This window comes from Callithrix jacchus, chromosome 14 (assembly GCF_049354715.1).
Source record: "Callithrix jacchus isolate 240 chromosome 14, calJac240_pri, whole genome shotgun sequence".
In the NCBI taxonomy this organism is placed as follows: Eukaryota; Metazoa; Chordata; class Mammalia; order Primates; family Cebidae; genus Callithrix; species Callithrix jacchus.
Genome location: NC_133515.1, coordinates 103,806,969 through 103,830,376, shown reverse-complemented (window position 1 = coordinate 103,830,376; position 23,408 = coordinate 103,806,969). Strand labels below are relative to the sequence as shown.

The 23,408-nt window shown below is 34.9% G+C and overlaps 1 protein-coding gene across 14 annotated transcripts in view; it reads right to left on the bottom strand.

Moving 5' to 3' along the window:
- The window catches only part of ROCK2 (Rho associated coiled-coil containing protein kinase 2), a 154,760-nt gene that overhangs the window by 25,988 nt on the left and 105,364 nt on the right, over positions 1-23,408 (bottom strand). For all 14 annotated transcript variants that reach the window (XM_054245207.2, XM_078349942.1, XM_035273222.3 and 11 more), the window contains 12 exons: positions 19,584-19,728; positions 16,670-16,808; positions 14,503-14,594; positions 13,619-13,778; positions 8,301-8,361; positions 6,115-6,194; positions 5,748-5,796; positions 5,110-5,245; positions 4,924-5,015; positions 4,434-4,680; positions 3,953-4,059; positions 956-1,115 (listed from right to left, as the gene is read on the bottom strand). In XM_054245207.2, coding sequence (XP_054101182.1) covers positions 956-1,115; positions 3,953-4,059; positions 4,434-4,680; positions 4,924-5,015; positions 5,110-5,245; positions 5,748-5,796; positions 6,115-6,194; positions 8,301-8,361; positions 13,619-13,778; positions 14,503-14,594; positions 16,670-16,808; positions 19,584-19,728 — 1,468 coding nt within the window. The remainder of the gene's footprint in view (positions 1-955; positions 1,116-3,952; positions 4,060-4,433; positions 4,681-4,923; positions 5,016-5,109; positions 5,246-5,747; positions 5,797-6,114; positions 6,195-8,300; positions 8,362-13,618; positions 13,779-14,502; positions 14,595-16,669; positions 16,809-19,583; positions 19,729-23,408) is intronic.

Genomic DNA, 23,408 nt, shown 5'->3' with positions numbered 1-23,408 from the left:
GCACGTAAATTATACCTCAATGAAAATAATTCAACTCTGTCTTGTAGGCCACAGACAAGGAAATATGGCCCAGTAACTTTCTCCCTTACAATTAGATTTTTCTAAATAAAGTACTCATTTCATTTCTTATCATCCTGATTTAGTGCCTTAAACTACACTGATTTTACTAAGAAAATCTATCATTTTAATTACACGCAATAATTAAAAGGCTATTTTTCTAAGTTATTTCATAAATGTTATGCTTCAATGTGAAAAGAAATTTCTGTTCAAGAGTATTAAGACTTTCACAAGAATATCTTAAATTACTGATTTTCTTTGGAATTTCAGAGTTATTAGAATTATAAACAATTTGGAAAAGAAGAAATTATCCTAAGACAATTCCAGGAAAAAGGCTAGTTTATGGAAAGTTTGGTTTTGTTATCTATTAGTATTATATGGCCTGACCAAATCTGGCTATTATCTTCATCACGTTAGAGATAAAAATACTCAGTGAACTTATATTCTAGTTAGACCACTTACTACGTTTAAATCCTTACCTTGTATAAACTGGCTAAGAATTTTATAATACAAAATTACTGTGTTACAAGAATTACCTGTATCAATAGTAACACATATATAGAGTGTGAAGTTCTGGATACACCTTGTTAATACTGATACAGGTATACAGAGCGGTACAGATATTACCAGGTATATAATATTGAGAAATATTAATTTCTCTCTGATCTAAAAATCTGATCAAGTAATTCTGTGTTTGGGTCTTACTATCTTAGAAATGCTTATCGTAATGATACAAAGGAAAAATAATATCTATGTAAAGCTTTCCTAATAGTTTCTTTCCCTCCAGTTCCCATTATTTGAAAATGAAATATAAATAAATATGCTTCAAAACCAAAGAGCTGAACACAGAATCAATTCTTAGGAAAATGCTCTGGAAAACTCTTTAAAAAATGCATACCTTTCATGGCTTCTGATTTAGCTTCTTCAATGGATTCATAGATCTTATTTTTATCTGCTAGTCGTGCCTTTGTGGCCTTATGTTCAGCTTCTTCTTGTTCTAGGCTCTGCTGTATAACTTTTAGTTGGTATGTCATATCTATTTCCATGTTGCTTTTTTCCTGTTAAATATTTAAAATGCAGTGATCAACCAAAAAAAAAGACTAGCTCACAATTTCAAAAACTTTCTAAATTTTTTTTTTTTTGAGACAGTCTTGCTCTGTTACCCAGGCTGAAGTGCAGTGGTGTGAACATGGGTCACTGTCGCCTCAATCTCCCCAACTTCAAGTGATCCTCCCACCTCAGCCTCTAAAGTAGCTGGGACTATAGATGTTTGCCACCACTCCTGGCTAATTTATTTTATTTTTTAACGTAGAGACAAGTTCTCACTAAACACTGCCTACGCAGGTCTTGAACTCCTGGGCTCAAGTGATCCTCCCACCTCAGCCTCCCACAGTGCTGAGATTATAGGTATGAGCCACTGTGCCCAGCCTTAAATAGTTTTTTAACAGGCTTAATAAGAATGTTCAGTATTTCCTCTCTCATCTTCACTCAAACGTCTTAGTATAGTACTCTATATACTTTTTTACTTCCTACTGCACCCAACAGTCCACATCACCACTCTGCTATTCTGAGATCTGCATCAAGATGCCTTAATCTCAACAAAAAGACCAATCCTATTCTCAATATCAAATTCTAAAGACCCTTTTCAGTCTTTATCTTATTCGAACTCACTGCCACCCTTAAAGCTATCCCTTGGCACTGCTGACCTTGTACTCACTTGGTTCTCTCCATTTAGCCTGCATCCTTCATGTTGTTCCTGATGCTTTCACAGGTGCCCCTTAAATGATGGTGTTCTAAGCCCCAAAGCATCTCCTATTTTCTACATATACCCCAAAGATTTTCTAATTCTTTGATTTCTACAGTTCGTATCATAAATGTGACAAAATTTTTTTCCAAATAAAACTTTAAATACAAAAAAAATGATTTCTCAAACCACATAATCCACCAACAGAATTAATCTACTCTGTCCTTTAAAAAAAAAAAGTTGGCCGGGTGCGGAGGCTCACGCCTGTAATCCTAGCACTTTGGGAGGCCGAGGCGGGTGGATCACAAGGTCAAGAGATCGAGACCATCTATCCTGGTCAACATGGTGAAACCCCGTCTCTACTAAAAATACAAAAAATTAGCTGGGCACGGTGGTGCGTGCCTGTAATCCCAGCTACTCAGGAGGCTGAGGCAGGAGAATTGCCTGAGCCTAGGAGGCGGAGGTTGCTGTGAGCCGAGATCGCACCATGGCACTCCAGCCTGGGTAACAAGAGCGAAACTCCGTCTCAAAAAAAATAATAAATAAAATAAAATAAAAAAGTTAAATAAATCACTACTTTACACAATCTCTTCCCAGATAGGCTATTCCACTCACAGGATTTTAGCTACTTACATACCAATGACTCAAATATTTCTATACTACTGTAGTCTACCGCACTGCAGACATTCTAATTTGGCTATCCTATAGGTACCCTCAAACTTAAGAGGACTAAAGTGGCTTTATCACTGCCTCTTCTGAATGAGCTATTTTTCCTTTATTCTTTATTAACTAACAGTATCACTATATATCTTGTCACAGCCTACAAGCCTGGGACTCATCTTTGACTGCTACTCATGTGCCATATCAAACCAACTACTAAATGCTGCCAAATGTTCCTCTCCCAAATATTTCTGAGTGTTCCAATTTTTCCAACCTTTTAACGGCTGTACCAAGTCTCCCGTTATTCCTTATCTGCATTGGTACAACAGTCTACTGACTGGTCTCTCTGCCACTAGTCTTGTCCTCTTCAAATCTATTCTCCACACAGTAAACAGTGATCTATCTTTAATGTACCTCTACTAAGATCATCCAAGTTAAAGCCCTTAAGTGGGTAGCCCATTACTATATTCAAAATGTCTTAACAGAGCATTTGCTATCTTGCATGATCTACCTCATGCCTAGCTCTGTAGCCTCACTCTGACCTGAGTTCCTCATGTCCTTATGTAAGGACCATAATGTGATCTTCAGGCCAATCTAACCTGATGTCTTTTTTTTTTTTAAGTTTCACTGGAACATAGTCACACCCATTCCTTTATTAATCACAGCAGGGCTGAACAGTTGCAAGAGACCTATAACCCACAAAAGCTAAAATACTTACTACCTTGCCCTTAAAATATTAAAGTTTGCTGACCCCCCAACTCTATACTCTAGAAATATTGAACAGTTTTTATGTAAATAAATGAACAACGCCTTTTTTTTTTTCCATCCTCTGTCTTTGCTCATGCTGTTCTCCCTAATTTGGAAAATGCCTTTGCCCTGCGCCAACCAATCCTGCTGTCAGGTTAGGGATGCATCCCATACACCCAATCATATACCCTGTCCATTCTTATCATTCTATTTGCCATACTGCATTAGAATTATCTTTGTGCTTCATTATTATTTTTAGACTTACCTATTTGACCGTAACATTATTCAGGGAAAATACTGAATAATGTCCTGATGTTTCTACCACATAAAATGCACTGAATGTTTAGCTGAGTAAATAAATAAGTGAATGAAAATAAAATGCTAACTGCATAGACTCTAGAAATCATCCCTTTCTTAGAGTATTTCAGTGCCTTTATATATGTCATTTTTAAGACATGTTTTGAGTCAAAATTTGAGTTTTACTTGGCTCCCTAGAGAGATCCTCATTATCTGCATTCCAGGATGGGTCCCCTTCCTTCATGAGCAGCCAGCGTGCTAAGGGCTACTTGCACAGTGTTATGGTAACCTGGAAATACATCTGTTACCTACACAAACAAGTCCAACTGGGGATCCATGAGCATGTGGAAATATTCCAGTTAGTGATTTCCCTTAGATTAGAATAACTCTTCTAATCTGAAAGTCTACTGTCAATTTTCTTATGTGAAAATTTAAAACATGTTTTACCTTTTCCAAATCAGTAAATCTCTCCTGTAGTTGTCTCTTCTCCAGTTCTACTTTTGCTAATAACATTTTGCCATTCTTTAAATCTTCTTCTAGGCCAGATATTCTACCTAAAAAGTGCAACGTTTTTAAAAACATTAAACCCACAAAGTTATATGTTCAATTAAGAATAAAATGTTTGTAAGCCACCTTATATTATGGAGCTGTTGTTTGTGAACAGGAGTTTTATATTGGTTGGTATTGTGCTTTATAGTTAATTCAAATGAAATCCAAGCTACTACCTGAAGAGTTTAATACTTAAAATCATACTATTTTAAATTAAATCTTTTATTCATAAAATTTTGTTATCAATGTATTTCCAATATTCTAACTTTACATAATAGTATATTCAGAAATGTGCTACTCCAGCACACTATCCATCGTCTAGTTATTTCTAAAATAATAATCATCAAAATTAGTTCAAGTGCAACCACTACTTCAATACCTTGTAAATCATTAATTATCTCTGATCCATGGGTTCGATCCCTCCTTTCAGATTCCAGAGCTGACTGAAGATTGATAAATTCCTTTTCAAGTTTTAACTTGGCAGTCTCCAGCAGGCAGTTTTTATCTTGTAGATCTCTATTGTTAGACTCCAGCTGCTGAATCTGTTTTGAACTTTCTGCTTGGGTTTTCCTTAATCGGGCTGCAGTATCAGATTCTGTTCTCAGTAAAGCATTGGTTTCATCCAGCTGTTATTCCATTCAAAACCAAACAAAAACCAACAAATAAATACAGATATAATGTAATAAAAATAAGTCAATGTATTCCCCCATTAGAAACTATTTAAAATAAACAAAAACCTAAAAATATTTTCTAAATGATTTCTAAAATTAGAGAAAAAGGCCTTTTGCAACACTGTCAATTAAAACTAATGTTATCACACAGTCATAAATAAAACTCAGTATCTTTATTAAAAATTGAGATCCACCTACTTGTCTCTGGAGCTGATTCACTTTCTCAGTGGATATTTGAGAGTTTTGATTTCTTTTTTTCAAATCTTCAAGTTGATCTTTTAAGCTGTTAACTATAATAAAAAGCGTTTCAGTGGCAAGCTTAACATATCACACATACACACTTAATTTTTTCTTGATAAGTAATTAATATTCTACACCACAGACCATCATTTTCCAAATTTCGTTTCTTGTCTGCTTCATGATCAGCTTTCCTCTGATATTCTGCATTTTTGTGCTGAAGAAGTGCTTTTTCTCTTTCTAACTGTCTTAATGCTGATTCCACACTTTTCCTTAAGGTAATCTGAAATAATGCTTCAAGTTATTATCAAAAAAAGTATGTATAAAAATAAAATCCAAACAAAAATACTTGTCATTCCAAACAGATAAAAAAGACCTATCACTGCTTTTTTGTTAAAACTGTAATAATGCTTTCTGTTTGTAAACTAGCATATTACTCTTAAATCATAAAGACGGTAAACATTTTATTTACTATTCAAAGTCAGTGTTCCTATAACTTTCCATTACCACTGAACTATCATTATTTAATACTATGGCCTAAAATGTTATGAATAGCATTTTTTTCCTTGAAATATCTACACATACTAAATTAAATCGTTTACAAAAACATAACAGTATGAAGCCTCTTATAACATGATTTCCCTATAATTTAGTCCTTTCCACCAATACCACAAGTTAGGTTTCAAAGTATGTATTACTATGGTACTAAGAGAACTCCTCAGGTAAGTCAGACGTCAAAGATTTTTACTAACAAAAATGTTAATAGAAGGGTAGGGCAACTTTACCTCCTCTTCTAGCTCCTTTGCTGTTTTTTCTAGGCGAGTATTAACAGATCTGAAGGATTAAAAAAAAAAAAGTAAGTAACTTCTAACTTACAGTAGAACATGGTCTATAAATTTAAAAATAATTACATAATTACTTTGTAGCTCTCCTTTCTTTTTTTTTTGAGACGGAGTCTCACTCTGTCGCCCAGGTTGGAGTGCAGTGACACAATCTCAGCTCACTGCAACCTCCGACTCGCAAGTAGCTGCCTCGACCTCCCAAAGTGCTGGGATTACAGGCGTGAGCCACTGTGCCCAGACCTAGCTCTCCTTTTTTTAGTAAATGTTTAAACTTAAATTTTATAATGTAATATTTATCTAAAAAACATACTTGCACTTCTGTTCCAGTTCCTCTTTAGCTTGTATCTCATTGCTAAGATGTTCTTCTAATGTATACAGTTTTTTCTGAATCTGTCAAAAAACAAGAAACTCTAATTATATATTTTGGTCATATTTAAAAATGAGAGGCTTAAAGAAAACAATGATAAGCTTATTTTGTCTTTCCACTACACAATGTCCCTCATAATGGCACCGTATTTGTACCTTCTTAATGTGACTTATATTGATAAAGGGAAAAACTCCTCCACCTCTTGCCTTCTATCACAGTACACATGTATGCATGAACACATTTATGTGACCATGCATAAGAAGCTCTAACTTTGGCAGAATTGTTCTGTGATATAAAGTTTCAAAATCATTATAAAGAATTTCACCTCTGATATCCTCTGCTGCTTTTCTATGAATTATTTACTTGAAAATATTGTCATTATTTGTGCTACTCAGATAAAAATAAAAGGTATACATCTGAAACAAATATTCAGAGTATTCAACTGAATATGCTCAAACTTATACTGCTGTGGAAAGTAAGAAAACACACTCTTATATCTTCCTACTTAGTGCTGGTCATAGTATTGTGGAGTAATCAGTAACTCTGAATAAATGATAGCTAATTAATTACAAGCCATCTCTTCAGCAGCTTTTCCTAGTTATGTAAGTCTTTAAACAAGATAAAGTTACAGGAACTATTAATCCATTTTTGGAACATTATTTACTTTTTAAATAATTTAACTTTTTGAGCTCGTGTGGTGCCTTTGGTAAAATGTCAGGCACTTTATAAATGTTGTCTTGTTAATACTAACAAAAATCCTACAAAGATGGTACTATTGTATCTACTTGATAAACTGAAATTCAAAAAAGGTGAATAACCAGGCGGAGATAGCAGAGCTAGTAAGTGGCAGTGCCAAAAATCAATGCAGGTTTATTAGACTCCATGACAATGTTCTTTCCATTATTCCTCCTAGTGATTAGGTTCTCCATGGTTTTAATACTGCATCTATCTTAAGCAAAACTTTATTTTCCTTTAATGAAAATATATGTATAGGCTAATGAACCAGTCAAGTTTAATTGCTTTTGGCTATGACTGCATTACAATAATTTGAGCATACCAGTTATCACATGCTAATCAGAAGTTCTTGCTGCCAGTTATACATATTTGATAAAACAAAATTAGGCCAGGTGCAGTGGCTCATGCCTGTAATCCCAGCACTTTGGGAGGCCGAGGCAGGTGGATCACAAGGTCAAAAGATCGAGACCATCTATCCTGGTCAACATGGTGAAACCCCGTCTCTACTAAAAATACAAAAAATTAGCTGGGCATGGTGGCGCATGCCTGTAATCCCAGCTACTCAGGAGGCTGAGGCAAGAGAATTGCCTGAACCCAGGAGGCAGAGGTTGCGGTGAGCTGAGATCGCGCCATTGCACTCCAGTCTGGGTAACAAGAGCGAAACTCTGTCTCAATAAATAAATAAATAAAAACAAAATTACATAATATATATTTTATACAACAGATCTTCAGAACAATAATAAAAGAGATACTTGGTAGGAAAAGGTTGGGAACTTCTCTCTTGGATAGAAGTAGGACTCCAAATGCTAGGTATGGTATGACTATATTTAAACATTGCGAGAGTGGTGAGTTTTTCTCAGTTTTTCAATATATTTGACAACATCAACATACCTCTTGACTTTCCTATTCAAAACAAAACAGAAAACATATTAAAATATTAAAATGCTGGTTATATTCTGTAAAATTCCTAAAACACAAACCATAACAAGATTATCCAACCTGCTTTTTTAGTTTTCATGTTTGAGGAAATGTCTAGCATCATCATTTAAGTGTATGTGTATATACATGTATGATTTAGCTTTGCATGCATTTACAAATTACAAAAGTCAATTTTCTAAATGTTATTATAGTTGTGTACAAACTTATTTTATCAGTTTTGGCACTCAACTAAGCTTAAAACCATGCAGAAGTCATCTTTGTGCTGGCCATCATGCCTTGCATAAGGATACTATTCACATAAAAGAAGCATTGCAATGCTATGTTAAACTGTATTACACAAGGAATGCCAGCTGATTTTAAAAGGAGCATCAAATTAGCTTTTTAAAAATATGGGTATCATTAAAATATTTAAACATGCAACTGAAATAACTACAGCAGTAACAATTTATACATACTTCATTTTTCCTTGATTGTACTGAATCATTTTCTCGGCAAGATGGAGAGTCACTTAGTAATCTATATGGAAGGCGGAAAATAAATTCTTTTACATTTCATTTTAATACATTTGCTGTCTTATTCCAGTTATTCTCAGACTTAAATATCAAACACAGATTTTCCTCTTTTCACTTCAACACATTATTTTAAATGAAGCAATATTTTTCCCTCATGAGATTTTTATCATTTTCAGTAATTTAAAGTGCTAGGGCTGGGCATGATGGCTCACACCTGTAATCCCAGTACTTTGGGAGGCCAAGGCAGGCAGATCATCTGAGGTTAGGAGTTTGAGACCAGCATGACCAACGTGGTGAAACCCTATCTCTACTAAAAAATATATATATATATACAAAAATTAGCTGGGCATGATGGTGGGTGACTGTAGTCTCAGCTACTCAGGAGGCTGAGACATGAGAATTGCTAGAACCCGGGAGGTGGAGGTTGTAGTGAACCGAGATCACATCACTGCATTCCAGCCTGGGTGACAGAGTGAGACTCCCTATCAATAAATAAGCAAACAAACAAATAAACAAATGCTAAACTTTTCTTGCCTTTCCCTATTATGAGATAACCAGTCCTTTATTTTGTTTGTACCAGACTCACTAAATGAAACTATACTTCCCACCTCTTCAACTTATCATCTAATTTTTCTTTCTTTTTTTAATCTATCACCCAGGCTGGAGTACAGTTGTACAGTCATAGCTCCCTGCAGCCTCTAACTCCCGGACTCCATTCTCCTGCCTCAGCATTCCAAGTAGCTAGGAGTAGAGGCACATACCACTACACCTGGCTAATTTTTTGTGGAGAAATGATCTTGCTATGTTGCCCTGGCTGGTCTTGAACTTCTGGCCTCAAGTGATCCTCTCACCTCAGCCTCCCAAAGTGCTGGAATTACAGGCATGAACCACCTGTAAGTCATAGTTTCTGTAACTATTTCATTCTTCTACACCATCTTCTAGAAAAAGACACCTCTCCTCCTTTATAAGGATAACATGTCTTTATCTCCAGGTCTTAAAATGCAAATCATCACTTCTATTTTACTATCAGTTTCTCTCAACTGGGTTCTTCCCTACTGCCTATACCATGCTTGTGCTTTTCCTGGCCCTGCATGACAAAAGTTTTTAGAACATTTGGCCAGCATGACAAAAGTTTTTAGAACATTTTCATTACTAGGGTGACCAACTCATCCTGGTTTGCCCGGATTTTTCCTGGTTTTGGAATGAAAGTCCCATGCCCCATCCTAGGAAACCCCTCAGTCCTGGGCAAACTGCAATGGTTGGTTATTATGATCATTACACACTACACACATAGATATACTCCAAGTTTATCAAAAATATGTTTCTCTTTTTTTTTTTTTTTTACCATGTTGGCCAGGATGGCATTGATCTGTTGACCTTGTGATCTGCCCGACTCAGCCTCTTAAAGTGCTGGGATTACAGGCATTTTACTAGATATGTGCATCTTTTCCTGGGCAGGAAAAGTCTTTTTAAAGATGCATGTGTATAGTAAGATGCATGTCCCAACACAAACGTTGTTGCACCTGTTGGTATGTGTCTTAAGCCTGAGGTAGGGAAGTTTGGTAGGTGAAAGTTACTTTCCATCTCCTTTCTCATAGCATGGCACAAGGAGGAGATTTTGGCTTCATTCATTCATTCATTTATTCTGCATCTTGCCTTTTTTTCTTTTTTTTTTTTTAAAGAAAGAAAGAGAAAGAGAAAAGGGGGAGAGAACAGGAGTCTTGCTCTATTGCCCAGGCTGGAATGCAATCTAAAAATAGGTATTAAAAACCTCTTTTTTGCCGACAATTGTGCTTAACAGCGGAGACAGGAAGGAATAGGGAAAGAAAATTAAAAACCAACAGCCAACCATTATTTCATTTAAATCTGTGAAATGCTGTGCAAGTGCTGAAGAGTGATTTGCTTCCATTTACTTGGTCACTTTCAAAATAGGTGTAATGTGATACTAAAAAAAATGTATGTTCTGTGGACCTGGGGTGAAGAATTCTATAAATATTGAGTTTACTCGTTCCAGATCTCAGTTCAAATCATAAATGTCCCTGTTATTTCTCTATCTCGTTGATCCGTTGAATATTAACAATGTGGTGTCAAAGTCTCCTGCTATTATTGTGTGGGAGTCCAAGTCTCTTTATAAGTCATTGAAAACTTGTCTTATGTATCTGGGTGCCCCTATATTGGATGCATATATATTTATGATCATTGACTCCTATTATTGCATTGATCCTTTTATCATTATGTAATGTCCTTCTTTGTTTTTTAGTTTTTGTTGCTATTGTAGTCTATTTTGTCAGAGACAAAAGCTACAACTCCTGTTTTTTTGTTTTTCCTCTCCATTTGACTGGTGAGTCTTCCTCCAATCTTTTGTTTTGAGTCTTTGTGAGTCCTTGCTTATGAGATGGATCTGGATACAGAGTGCCGATGTGTTTTCACTTTTTGTTCAGTGTGCATGTCTATGTCTTTGATTGGGGCATTTAATCCATTTAAATTCAGGATTAATATTGATATTTGTGAGTTTAATATTGTCATTTAATGCTAGCTGGCTATTTTGCCCATTAGTTGGTATAAATTCTTCATTATGGAGATACTCTCTACCTTTTGGTAAGTTTTTGGGATGACTGATACTGGTTGTTCTGTTCTGTGTATAGTGCTTCTTTCAGAAGCTATTGTAAAGCAGGTCTGGTGGTGATGAAATCTCTGAGTGCTTGCCTGTTTGTGAAAATTTTTTATTTTTCCTTCATTTATAAAGCTTAGTTTGGCTGGATATGAGATTCTGGGTTGAAAATTCTTTTCTTTGAGGATACTGAATATTGACCCCCACTCTCTTATAGTTTGTATGGTTTCTGCTGAGATATCTGCTGTAAGTCTGACAGGCTTCCCTTTATGGGTAACCTGACCTTTCTCTCTAGCTGCCCTTAGAATTTTCTCCTTTATTTCAACCCTGGTGAATCTAGCAATTATGTGTCTTGGGGTTGCTCTACTTGAGGAATATCTTTGTGGTGTTCTCTGTATTACCTGGAGTTGAGTATTGTCCCACCTTACTAGGTTAGGAAAGTTTTCCTGAATAATATCCTGAAGAATACTTTCAAGCTTCGATTCATTCTCTTCATGACATTCAGGTACACCTATCAAATGTAAATTAGACCTTTTCACATAGTCCCATATTTCTTGGAGACTTTGCTCAATCCTTTTTACTTTTTCTTCTCTAATCTTGTCTTCTCGTTTCATTTCATTAAGTTGGTCTTCGACCTCTGATATCCTTTCTTCTGCTTGATCAATTCGAGTGTTAAAACCTGTGCATACTTCTTGGAGTTCTCGTATTGTATTCTTCAGTTCCATTAATTCACTTATATTCCTCTCTAAATTGTCTATTCTCATTAGGATTTCATCAAACCTTTTTTCAAAGTTCTTAGTTTCTTTAGATTGGGCTTGAACATGTTCTTTTAACTCACAGAAATTTCTTCTTATCCACCTTCTGAAGCCTAATTCTATTAATGGAATGTACTCGTTCTCCATCAGGCCTTGTTCCCTTTTGATGAGGAACTGTGATCCTCTGTAGAGGGAGAGGCATTCTGATTTTGAGTATTCTCAGCCTTTCTACGCTGGTTTCTTCCTATCATTGTAAATTTATCCACCTGTCATCTTTGTAATTACCGACTTTCAAATTAGGTCTGAGTGGACGTGCAACATGTTAATTCCCAGTGCCAAAATCTGAGCAACCCACTGCACCGGCTAAAACAGCAGTATCAAGATTCTTGGTGCTTTTGTCTGGGAGTCTCCGGTCTGGCTTCTCTCCTGAATCCCTTCTTCAATTAGCTGACAGGGTGGCTCTGCCCCTTCCTGGAGCTCCAAACGTCGACCAAAAGGGGACCCAGTCCCGTTTACTCTGCACCGAGAACCGCCGCGCCGGAACACCGGCAAAACCTCCGCACCAGCTTCAAGAGTCGCACTGGCGACCCGTGGGGCTCCTCCGCTAGGAATCTCCTGGTCCTTGAGCAACAAAAATTCGTCTGAAAGTGTGGCGTCCTCTTGTTCTCTGCGCTTTCACTGGAAGCTACAAGCCTGAGCTGCTAGTGATCAGCCACCTTGGATCTCTCTGTATGTTTCTTAAATATCTTTAATGCCTCATTCAACTATTTAACAGTTTTCAGTGGCTTCCAATGCCAAGTGGTCAAAAGTCCCTTAGCAGAGCACACAATCAACTGTTGCTTATTCTTCCCCGAAACTCACTCTGCTATCTTTTTATTTTTTTTTAAAGACATGGTCTTACTCTGTCACCCAGGCTGGAACAGCTCATTCCAACCTTGAATTCCTGGGCTCAAGCGATCCTCTCACCTCAGCATCTGAGTATCTGGGATTATAGGCGCCAAATACCATATCTGGCCCTTTTCTCGTTTTTTTTTTTGGGTCGGGGGTTAAAGATAGGATTTTACTTTGTTGCCCGGGTTGGTCTAGAACTCCAGGCTCAGGTTATCCTCCCACCTCGGCCTCCTAAAGTGCTAGGGTTACATGTGTGAATCACCACACCCAGTCTCAACATATTTTCTAATCTTACATCCAATACTCACTTCAGTCAACCAATGTTTACTGAATGATCCTATGTCAGATTCTCTGCTAGATAAAGAGATTACAGGCAAGAAAATTACACAGTCTCATCAAGTCTTCCAAACAGTCATCATACAGTAGCACATGCTCTATGTTTGAGTGCTACTGGACTACACTACTCTGCTCCCAATGTATGCTTACATTCCAAACATTTGCTCCCGCCATTCAACACCTCACAATTGTCCCCTAATCTCCCCATATCTTAGCCCCTGAAAACCTTTTCTTGTTAGACCTGGCTAAACTGCCACCTCTTCCCGGAGGTCTGACCTGACTTCTCCCTATTCCCACCCAAGAGATAACTTCTATTTTTCTTCTGACCCATCCCAGATTCTCTGAGCATCTTTCTTAAGGCAACCGTCACATCCTACCCTTCTTTATGACTATGTAATTCTCTTATATCCCTCATGAGATGACAAGTTTCTTCAAAAACATGTATTAGTTTTTACTCTATATCACCAAAAGAATGTAGAATGGTATCCTGCAATAATGTATAAATGAATAACATATAACATTTAGAAATAATAAAGAATTTTTCTGCTAATAGTCCTTTTGGAAAAAAAATTAATACTTTATCTTCTATAATTCATTCTCAAAATAAAATATCATCTTATAGCTAGATTCATTAAACAGTAACATTTAACAAATAATAAACCACATACAAATTTTCTCTATAGTAGGTAAATCCTATGAAAGGTAGCTGATTTCCAACAAAAGCTTTAGGAATTGGGAAGGTTTCTACATCTCCTTTGTCATCTTCAATGTCATCAAAATTGCTACTGTCTATGTCACTGCTGAGTTCAGGTACTACAGGAGCTGCCGCTATTAAAAGAAAAGAAATGAATTATTTCATTCATGACCAAAATACATCATATAAATCATCCTATTTTATTATGATATATTATTTATTGTTTTATAACACTACATAAATTTGTAGCAGCACATTTTCCATTTTATCGATTCACAGAATTAAAATTTTATAAGTAATTTATTGTTAGATCAGTTTTAAATATAAATCAATTAAATGAGGAAAGCAGCACATTATGTTATTAAAAAGTGTAAGAAACAATAATTTACACAGAATTTAGAGACCTCAATTTTCTACATTCTTTAAACAGAAATATTTATTCCCCTTAAAATGAATCAATGACATATATACATAGTAAATATAAATTACTATGCTAACCACAGTATTTAACAGAGTATTGGCTCCATAATTAACTGCTGATTCATCAATTCAAACACATTTAAAGGATTATATTACCTTGATTCTGAAAATTATTGAGATCTACAAATTTAACTTGGCAAATTAAGAAATGTGTAATGTTTATTATAAAACTGTTGAGAAATATTGCTAATAGTTTGCTAAGATATTGAGGAATATTTAGTTATAAATATTGCCACAGAACAAATTTGAATTTAATTTCTCAATTTAAAAATGAGTTAGCATTAAGTGTTAGCAAACATGCTTGTTATTTCAAAAAAGGAATCAACTTATGAGTTTTAAAATGTGATGGAAAGAAAATATTTGGGTTTATTGACTTACTTTCTCTTATGTTATCCCAATGCCACTGATCATTCTTAAAGAAAGGATGCTGTCTGATTTCTTCTACCCCATTTCTCCCAAGTCGTACCTCCCTAAATGATGCGGTTAAAGATTGTATTATTTAAAAATGATAAAATAAAAAGATTAACTCTATGTCAACAGTTTAACCAAAATAAGAATCACAAGTAAATTTGAGATCTTTTTATTAAAAGATTAAGCTTAAATGTTTCTCAAAAATAAACAGTCCCAAGTTACTGCATGTGATCTCTTTAGATAGATTTTAAAAACTGCAATGCATAATAAATGTCATGGAAAGTAAAATGTTTTGGTCTACAGTTTGCAAAAAAAAAATTCACCTGCATGTGCCACAACTGAATGACAATAACTTCAGGACATAAACATAGTCTAACTTATGGCAGAGAAGAGTTATTCAAAACTTCTCTAATAGAAATATTGTTTTAAAAATCTCTCCGTTTCCTGAAAAGAATTCATATGTTATGTTTAGAGCTATCCATATTTATTCTGATAGATTATCTCTCTACATGTATATTTTATTAAAGTTATTCTGCATATACAAAAAATGTCACAAAGAATTTCATTCTTTGTCCCTCTGAGTCTTCAATGAAGTGTGTATGGAAATAGAGCGCATTTGTGTTATACATGGCCCTGGAGCTATGTTTAACATAAATAGGAAAACCTGTAGACCTTAAAGGGAACTGCTCCTAGCCGTATTTATGGCATTAACTTATTTTCAAAATATCTGTTTTCCACCTACAATCATTCCTTAGACTGCACACTCCCATCCCATAACTATTAACTCAAATCTTTCACAACACTCCTTTCATTAACATAAAACAGGTGTACCCTATGGTACAATTTATCATCCACCACAAATAATGACCATCCCTACCAATCCTGCTCAGTTCCCACATCAAACATTATACAGGCTTTGTTCTTCTTCCACCTTATCCTTTAGAAAGAGGCATCTCTCCTCCTTTTCAAAGATAACATCTCCTGATCTCCAGGTCTTAATATATAAATAATCATTTCCATTTTACTTTGAGTTTATCAGCACTGACTGCTCATCAACCATCTAACTGACAGATATTAAAGTTTCATTCTACAAATGATTAATAGATAAAAATAATTATCCTCTTTGATGAAAAAAGGAAATATGTTTTATAATATTCAGTTTGATGAGGGGAAAACAATTTTGTTAATAAAAATACATTCTGATACAACTTCTCTGGGGATCAATTTTGTAACATCACCCAATTTTAAAATGCATATCCCAGAATTCCATCTTTTAAGATTTAATCTATAAAAAGTATGCAGAGATGAATGTATGAGGATAGTCACTGCAGTAATGCTGGTAACAAGTTAAAAAACAATGAGGAATCTTGGCACAATCAAGCTAGAAGGGCCATTCATTATGTATTTTGAGCCCACTGTTTTATGGATGAGTAAAATTATTTTTCAAAAAAGTAAAAATAATTTCCCCAAGATCACAGAGCTGATGTGTAAGTTTGGACAAGGGTGTGAGCAGTCTCTTCATTATGTTGGTCCTTTGAAAGGATGACTACTATCACAAATATAAAATGGGACATTAGAAAAAAATTGAATGGAGTAACCAAGGAAGAGAAATAAAACAGTTTTCTAGCTTCTCTTTTTGAGGCAGGTTTTCATATGTTTGTTCACCTATTTTGTTTTTAAAAGTATAGAATTTCAGAATAGACTTGCTCATATTCAAATGCAAATTAAAAAGGGTTAGAAAGGGAGCACTCTCAAGTCTAACACAAATAGTTTTTAAGATTATAACCTATTGAGTATTTATTTACACAAAATCCTCTCAAAAGTTATATAAGAGTAATATGGATTAACCAGCCTGGAGGATAAAATGTGAACAAAATAAAAGTTTTATTTCTTTTAAATCCATTATTTTACCAAGTTTTTTTCCTTTTTAGACATGAGGGTTAAGGTTAGAGTTAGATTACAAATAAGCTGTACACATATGGCTTAACATTAGAAAAAGGCTAACCCAGAATTAGATGCTACTTGGATAATGAGAGGCAGACTGATTTCATATGTAAATAAGCGAGGTATGCTTTTATTTGTACTAATTTAAACATAAAAGGGCTTCTCTACAAAGAAACTCAATGTACATTACCTATCTGTTAAGAAGGCACAGATGAGATTCTTTGCATGTTTAGAAATTTCTGCATCTTCAGGGAAACACAGTGAATTCTTATGATCCATAATTTTGCTATATGTTCCTACAAGTGAATCTGCATAAAATGGAGTATCCCCTAAAATTTCAAGAAAGAAGATACTGAGTGTAACAGAGAATGCAAATGAAACACTTTTCATCTAATATTTAAATATGTTAAGTTTAAATTTGTCACATGCATGGAAGAACAAATATTCTATGGGCACAGAGTCCTAGTCAAAACAACAGACATACTGTTATATTCTTAAAACGAAGAATATATTTAAATTGTAACACCCACCAATGATCCCTCATCCCTTAAAAGCAAAATAAAATCAATGATAACTCCAGAATTTGATGTTTTTTTTTTTTAACATAAAAAAGGAAATGTTTTACTGAACAGTTCAAGAGAAGGATTTTCTATGTGGGGTCAGACCAGAGTCCTTTAATGCTTGAGCTGGATCAGCATTTTGAAATCACTCTCTAGAGCTACATTATACAACACAGTTGCCACTAGCTATAGGTGGCAATTTAAAGTTAAAATGAATTAAATGAAATAAAAAACACAATTCCCTAGTTATATTATCCACATTTTAAGTGCTCGATGTAACCAGTGGTTACCGCACTAGACAGCATAGATATAAATACTCCCATCATGATAGGATGGACAGACAGGGCTGCTCCAAGAGTTAAACCAGCTCTATTATTTTATATAAGAGGAAGTCAGGCCCAGAGAGACAGACTGTGACTAACTTAAAATGACATATAGGTAGAGTTAAAAGAGGGCACTAATGGTCTCCCCATGCAGTGTTCTTAATGACTGTGATAGATGCACTGAAGCAAGTATAAAGATGGCAAATGCTGAAGGCACCATATTGGCCAGTACTCAGCAAAATCCACAAGTGCTATAGGCCCTGCCAGTACACCTACACTGCAAGTAACTTTAATGGAAACCTGATTTTCTCAAATCAGCCAACCTAAAACTTCAAAAAATGTCTTCAGGTTATTTTTTGTTTGTGTTGAAAGAAAGGTAGAGGGGAGCTTTGAATTCAAGATTTTATTTTTTATTTTTTTAATTTATTTTTTAACTTTCTTACATTAAATTTTTTTAATTACTACTTTTTTAGACACAGTATCTCATATGTTGCCCAGGCTGGCCTTGAACTCCTGAGCTCAAGTGATCCTCCTGCCTCAGCCTCCTGCGGAGCTGAGCTAGCACCACCCACCCTGGCAGTCATGAGAATTTAAATAGCCTCTTCATTGAATGAGCCAAATTACTTCCTCTAAAGTGCCTTATTTTGTAAATTCCTAGTAAGAGTGTCTAGGCAAAAAAAGAGAAGACATTCTATTTTCAAAAGATTACAAGACACAACCTAGAATATCATCAGATCAGGCCAGAGGTGAGAGAACAGACAGCTACACGGGACCATATGATGTGTACAAAGAGACTCACTCTGAAAGGTCCAAAATAAAGTTAGGTCATACTATGACACGAAACAAAACGTAACAAGATCAATGCTATATATACACAAGACGGTTACCAAGGGAAGGCAATTTACGTCACAAAAAAGTTCCACAGTAGTTATTAAACTTGCAATTTACCAAAAATTTCTGATTTTCTAGCAACAACCATAATCTATTATCATACAGGTTTTATACTACCATTTCTTTTAGGGTCATCTTTTAGAAAATATATTCTCTAATTCCAAAAAGTATATGTTTAACTCTAATTAATTCCATATTATATTATTAGCCTTGACATACTTGCCTTGGAAAGCGGATTTAGCTACATTTTCAACTCTCATCCCCATGCCAAGTAATTCAGTCACTGACTTCCTTAGCCATAAGGTATTAATATTTTTATGATTCTGGTACTTAGAAATGGGAAACTTTAGAAATGAAATCTATGATGTGATGAAAATTTTGAAAAACTTCAGCCTTTCAAATTTTGATTTGGTTAAAAAAAAAAAAGAAAGAATTAAATTTGCCTGAGTTTTCTAAAACTGAAATTTTATTATAAAATATGTTTATCAAGATAATCAAATGGTAAACACTATATTTATAATTTATTACACAAGAATTACAAACAAAATATATATGCAAGTAGTAAATAGAAGGAATACCGTTTACAAAATCAATCATATAATTGCATAAAAAGAGATTTTTTACTTCTCTACTACTATTGGGACAAATATTAAGCCTTATATTTAAATATTAAAACAAATATAATTGATAAGAAAATCTTGGAGGGCTAGGTATGGTGGCTCATGCCTAAAATCCCAGCACTTTGGGAGACTGAGGTGGGAGGATCACTTGAGGTCAGGAGTTTGAGACCAGCCTGGGCAACATGATGAGACCACTCTCTACAAAAGATAAAAAAAAATAAGCCAGGTTTGGTGGCATGTGTCTGTAATCCTAACTACTCTGGAGGCAAAGTGGGATGATTACTTGAGCCTAGGAGAGGTCAAGGCTGCAGTGAGCCGTGTTCATGCTATTGCACTCCAGCCAGGGCAACAGAGCAAGACCCTGCCTTAAAAAAAAAAAAGAAAGAAGGAAAATTTTAGAATGAAGGCCCACTGAAGCGGTAAACTTACTTCTTATTCAAAAATGTCTACTGGAGAACTATTTCCTGGTGATATATTTTTAATTCTTTTTATATTCTACTTACTCTATTTAATCACCATGCCAGTATCAGGCTTGGTACTAATTTTCCAATTAACAGTTTCCTGTATCAGATATTACTAATTCCAAGTTTCCAGAAATCCAATTCTTCCCTATGACACAGGCAATTAATTTCCTTACATTCTCAAATTCTTGACTGAACTAAAGTATTATAAGAAGGATTTTGAAAAAAGAAGTTAAAATATTTACTTACCCACTAGCATCTCAAAAAGGAAAACACCTACAGACCACCAATCACATTCTCGCCCATAGTAACCATCACCCCCTTGTGATTTCAGAACCTCAGGTGATATATAATCAGGTGTTCCAACTGCTGTATCACAATGTACCATGCCCGTCTGAATAAATAGGAAAGATAACGAAAAAACAGATCAGTGTAAAAACACACACTTATAAATGCAATTAATCTATTTATTACTAGATATACAGTGATTACATATTGCTACCAACAGAACTTCACTGCTGACATGACTCTGGGATACAAAGAATCAATACATTGGAAAAATGCCTAAATTATGGGAGATCAGGAATAAACTGTCAACCCTAAAATACAGGAGGTTTCCTCAATGAAAGAAGAAAAAGGTTGTAAAATGGAGATTCCATACAAATCGACAATTTTTGTTTTTCTTATTTCTTACACTATAGTTATAAGATTAGTACAAAATGTGGTCTTAAAGACTCTGGCTTGGGAAAAAGAATCATTAGAGAAAGGACGCTTTCATATTTCCAGAATAAACCGAAACAATTAAGATAACAAAGGGCCCCAGTTTGGAGGTTGAATAAAGAACTGGATCTTAATTACCAAGAAGAAAAATAAAGAAATAGACCAAATTTTTAAATTTAAAAAATCTTTTAAGTTTGAAAGCTATACATTTAGAAATATGCAGCTGTTGTATCAATGTATTTGGCAAGATGATTTTTTAAAACCACTTATTTGTGTTTAGTTTCAGTAGATAATAAAATAATCCCTCTCTTATGTCTTTTTGAGAAGTACAATAACCATTATAGGGGTGTGTGTGTCTGCATGCTGCAAAATTAAATGACTTGAGAAGCATAGTGCTAAATGGTATTTCCTCACCCCTAGCTCTGTTCAACTTGCAATGATTTGAGGGATTAATTTAAGTACCATTTATTTCCTTCACCTGCCCAGGAAAGAATGTGTTGCCCACATTCCTCATAAGGAAGCTATACAAACTACCAAATACTAAGTATTATGGCTACCTTGAGAAAAGGAGGTTGAACCTATTTTGCAAACCTAATTTATGTAACTTTATAGCACTTTTTATTTAAGTGCTATAAAATATGTTAACATGGGAAGTTAATTTCAAAAATTCTTTCATTCATTCTCAAATTGGGTTTTATTTTCCCACATATACAGCAAATAGAGAATTAAAGCTATTTTACTTTGAACAGAAATTTAAAAAATAAATTTTATGGACATAATTGAGCAACCTATGGGAGTAATACTTTGTGTGGATTATTACAAATGACAAACGATGAACAAGACAGTGCCTGACTTCAAAAGGCAGGGTATACAATTAATTTTTATCATGGACTGTCCTATAGTCTAGACTTCTGTTGGGGGAAATACTAATAGACCCTTATTAGGTTAAAGAAAATTTCCTTATTTCACATACATCCATAGAAATTAGACTTGTAAAAAATTATATGAGACTCAGCTACTAAAATCACCGTACTGGAGACAAACACACACACAAACACATGCAACCGAAGGAAAAGTTATTTAGCATTCAAAGGTTCAGAGGGAGGAGAAGAAAGGGCAAGATAAGAAAGAACTGGCCTCAGGTTAGGCTGTAAAGAACGGATAAATTAGGGTTTAAAGGAGAGAGGGCAGTATGACAATTTCGATAGGAAAAAAAGAGCATAAATAAAGAAACAGGAAGAACCTGGTATAAACATGTTCAAGAAAATGCAGTGAAATCCAAATCAACTAAATGTAAAGTTCCACAAAATGAAGGTTGGAAGGGTAGGCTGCCCATGAGTGTGAATAACCACTTGCAGAATAAATCTTAGGTAGGACTAAAGATTTTTATTGATTATAAACTATTATAGTCTATATAGTAATTACTAATAGTAATAGTATTTACTATATAATAGTAGATACTAATAGTAAACTACTTTCACATACTAATCATCACTCCCTTCTTTCCAGCCTTTGCCCACCCAACAGTGGGCATTATCCGTAAATATACTGCAGATAATGAAATGCAATGTTTTTACTGTTCATGAAAGAAACTATAAAAAAGAAAGGAGGGAGACTAGAATAAACCCAGTGGTGCTGGAGTTATCAGAGTTATCAGTATGAACTCCTAATTTTCAATATGCTATATATAGAGACATACACAAAATTAAATATAAACATGTGTGCATGTGGTTTATGGTTTAGTACATTTAGTATATACAATACATACCCCCTAAGTCTGTCAGCTGACAAGGTCCAGAAGTAATGACAGTCTAGAAGCAATGAGCACATCTAGCACCCAATTATTGATTTCTAAATGCCACTCTTTAATAAAAAGAATCAGAGCTTCTTGGAGAAGCAGGTGATTCCAGAGCTGAGACAGAGAAAATATAAGACAAGTCTTGAACATTGTACAGTGTCAAAAACTAAGAAAACGCCTCACAAGGTGGGCATGCGGAAAAGACAAAGAAGCCAACCTAAGGAGCTTTCACAAGATGACAAACTGTGGACTGAGTTTCAAAATATGAATGGGAACTTGCCAGGCAAATTATTAGACAGCAGATATATAGGCCAAGAATCATGATATATCATAGTACAGAAATAACTACATGTAACTCAAGACTTCTAAGCCATAAAGTACTGTCAAATGATAGAGAACAGGGTACGAAAGCAGGCAGGGGGTCGTATCATCAGAAGAAATTTTATGTGACAAGCTAAGGAGTTCAAACTTAATTCAGTTGAAGACAGAAATCTACTGAAGGGTATTAAGCTGGAATGCAGGATAATCAGGTATGCATTTTCAAAAAGTTTCTCAAATTATTTTATTTTAAATGCATCAGATTAAATGTGTATTTTCTAAATATATTTGATGTGTTATCATGGACAAAAACTATGATATATAGAGATAAGTAACTGAAAACAAAAAATTGGTCAATTGAAAATCTTGGAGTTACTCTAAAAACAACTGAAATGCTTCCTATAAAAGTGGAGAAGAAAAACCGTAAATGGAATTTTTTAGAAGAATCATCTAAAGCTTCTGTTTTTGGTATATTCTTCTATTTTCAGTAAATTCAGTGTTTTCAGTAAATTCTCTCAATTTATGATATTTTTGCCCATAAGACATCAAATACATTTAGCAAATACACATTGAATCTGATATTTAAAATAATCTGAGAAACCTTTTGAAAATGCATATTTTTAAAAAAAATTACTTTAAGAAAAGCTACCAGTTAGCTTTTAAAAAATGACAGTCTCTATTTAATCAAATGGCATACACTAGAATATTAATGGATAATAATCGTATCCTATCTTCAGGTTTTTTTTTTTTTTTTTTGAGATGGAGTCTCACTCTGTCACCCATGCTGGAGTGTAGTGGCACCATCTCGACTGACTGCAACTTCCGCCTCCCGGGTTCAAGTGATTCTCCTGCCTCAGCCTCCTGAGTAGCTCAGATTATAGGCCTGCGCCACCACACCCAGCTAATATTTGTATTTTTAGTGGAGACAAGGTTTCGCCATGTTAGCCAGGCTGGTCTTGAACTTCCGACCTCAGGTGATCTACCCACCTCAGCCTCCCAAAGTGTTGGGATTACAGGCATGAGCCACCATGCCCAGCCTCTTCAGGTAATTTAAAATATTAACATATAATAATACTCTTACAAGGTGGTAACGGTTGCTATAAAATGCATGACAGGCAAAGAGTAAACCCAATATAGCAGTAGCTCTCAGCTTTCACTGAGACAAATCTACACATAAGAATCTTACAACGTGACTCTCACATTTAGATCAGTTTTTTCTTACTGAGAGAATAAGGGTA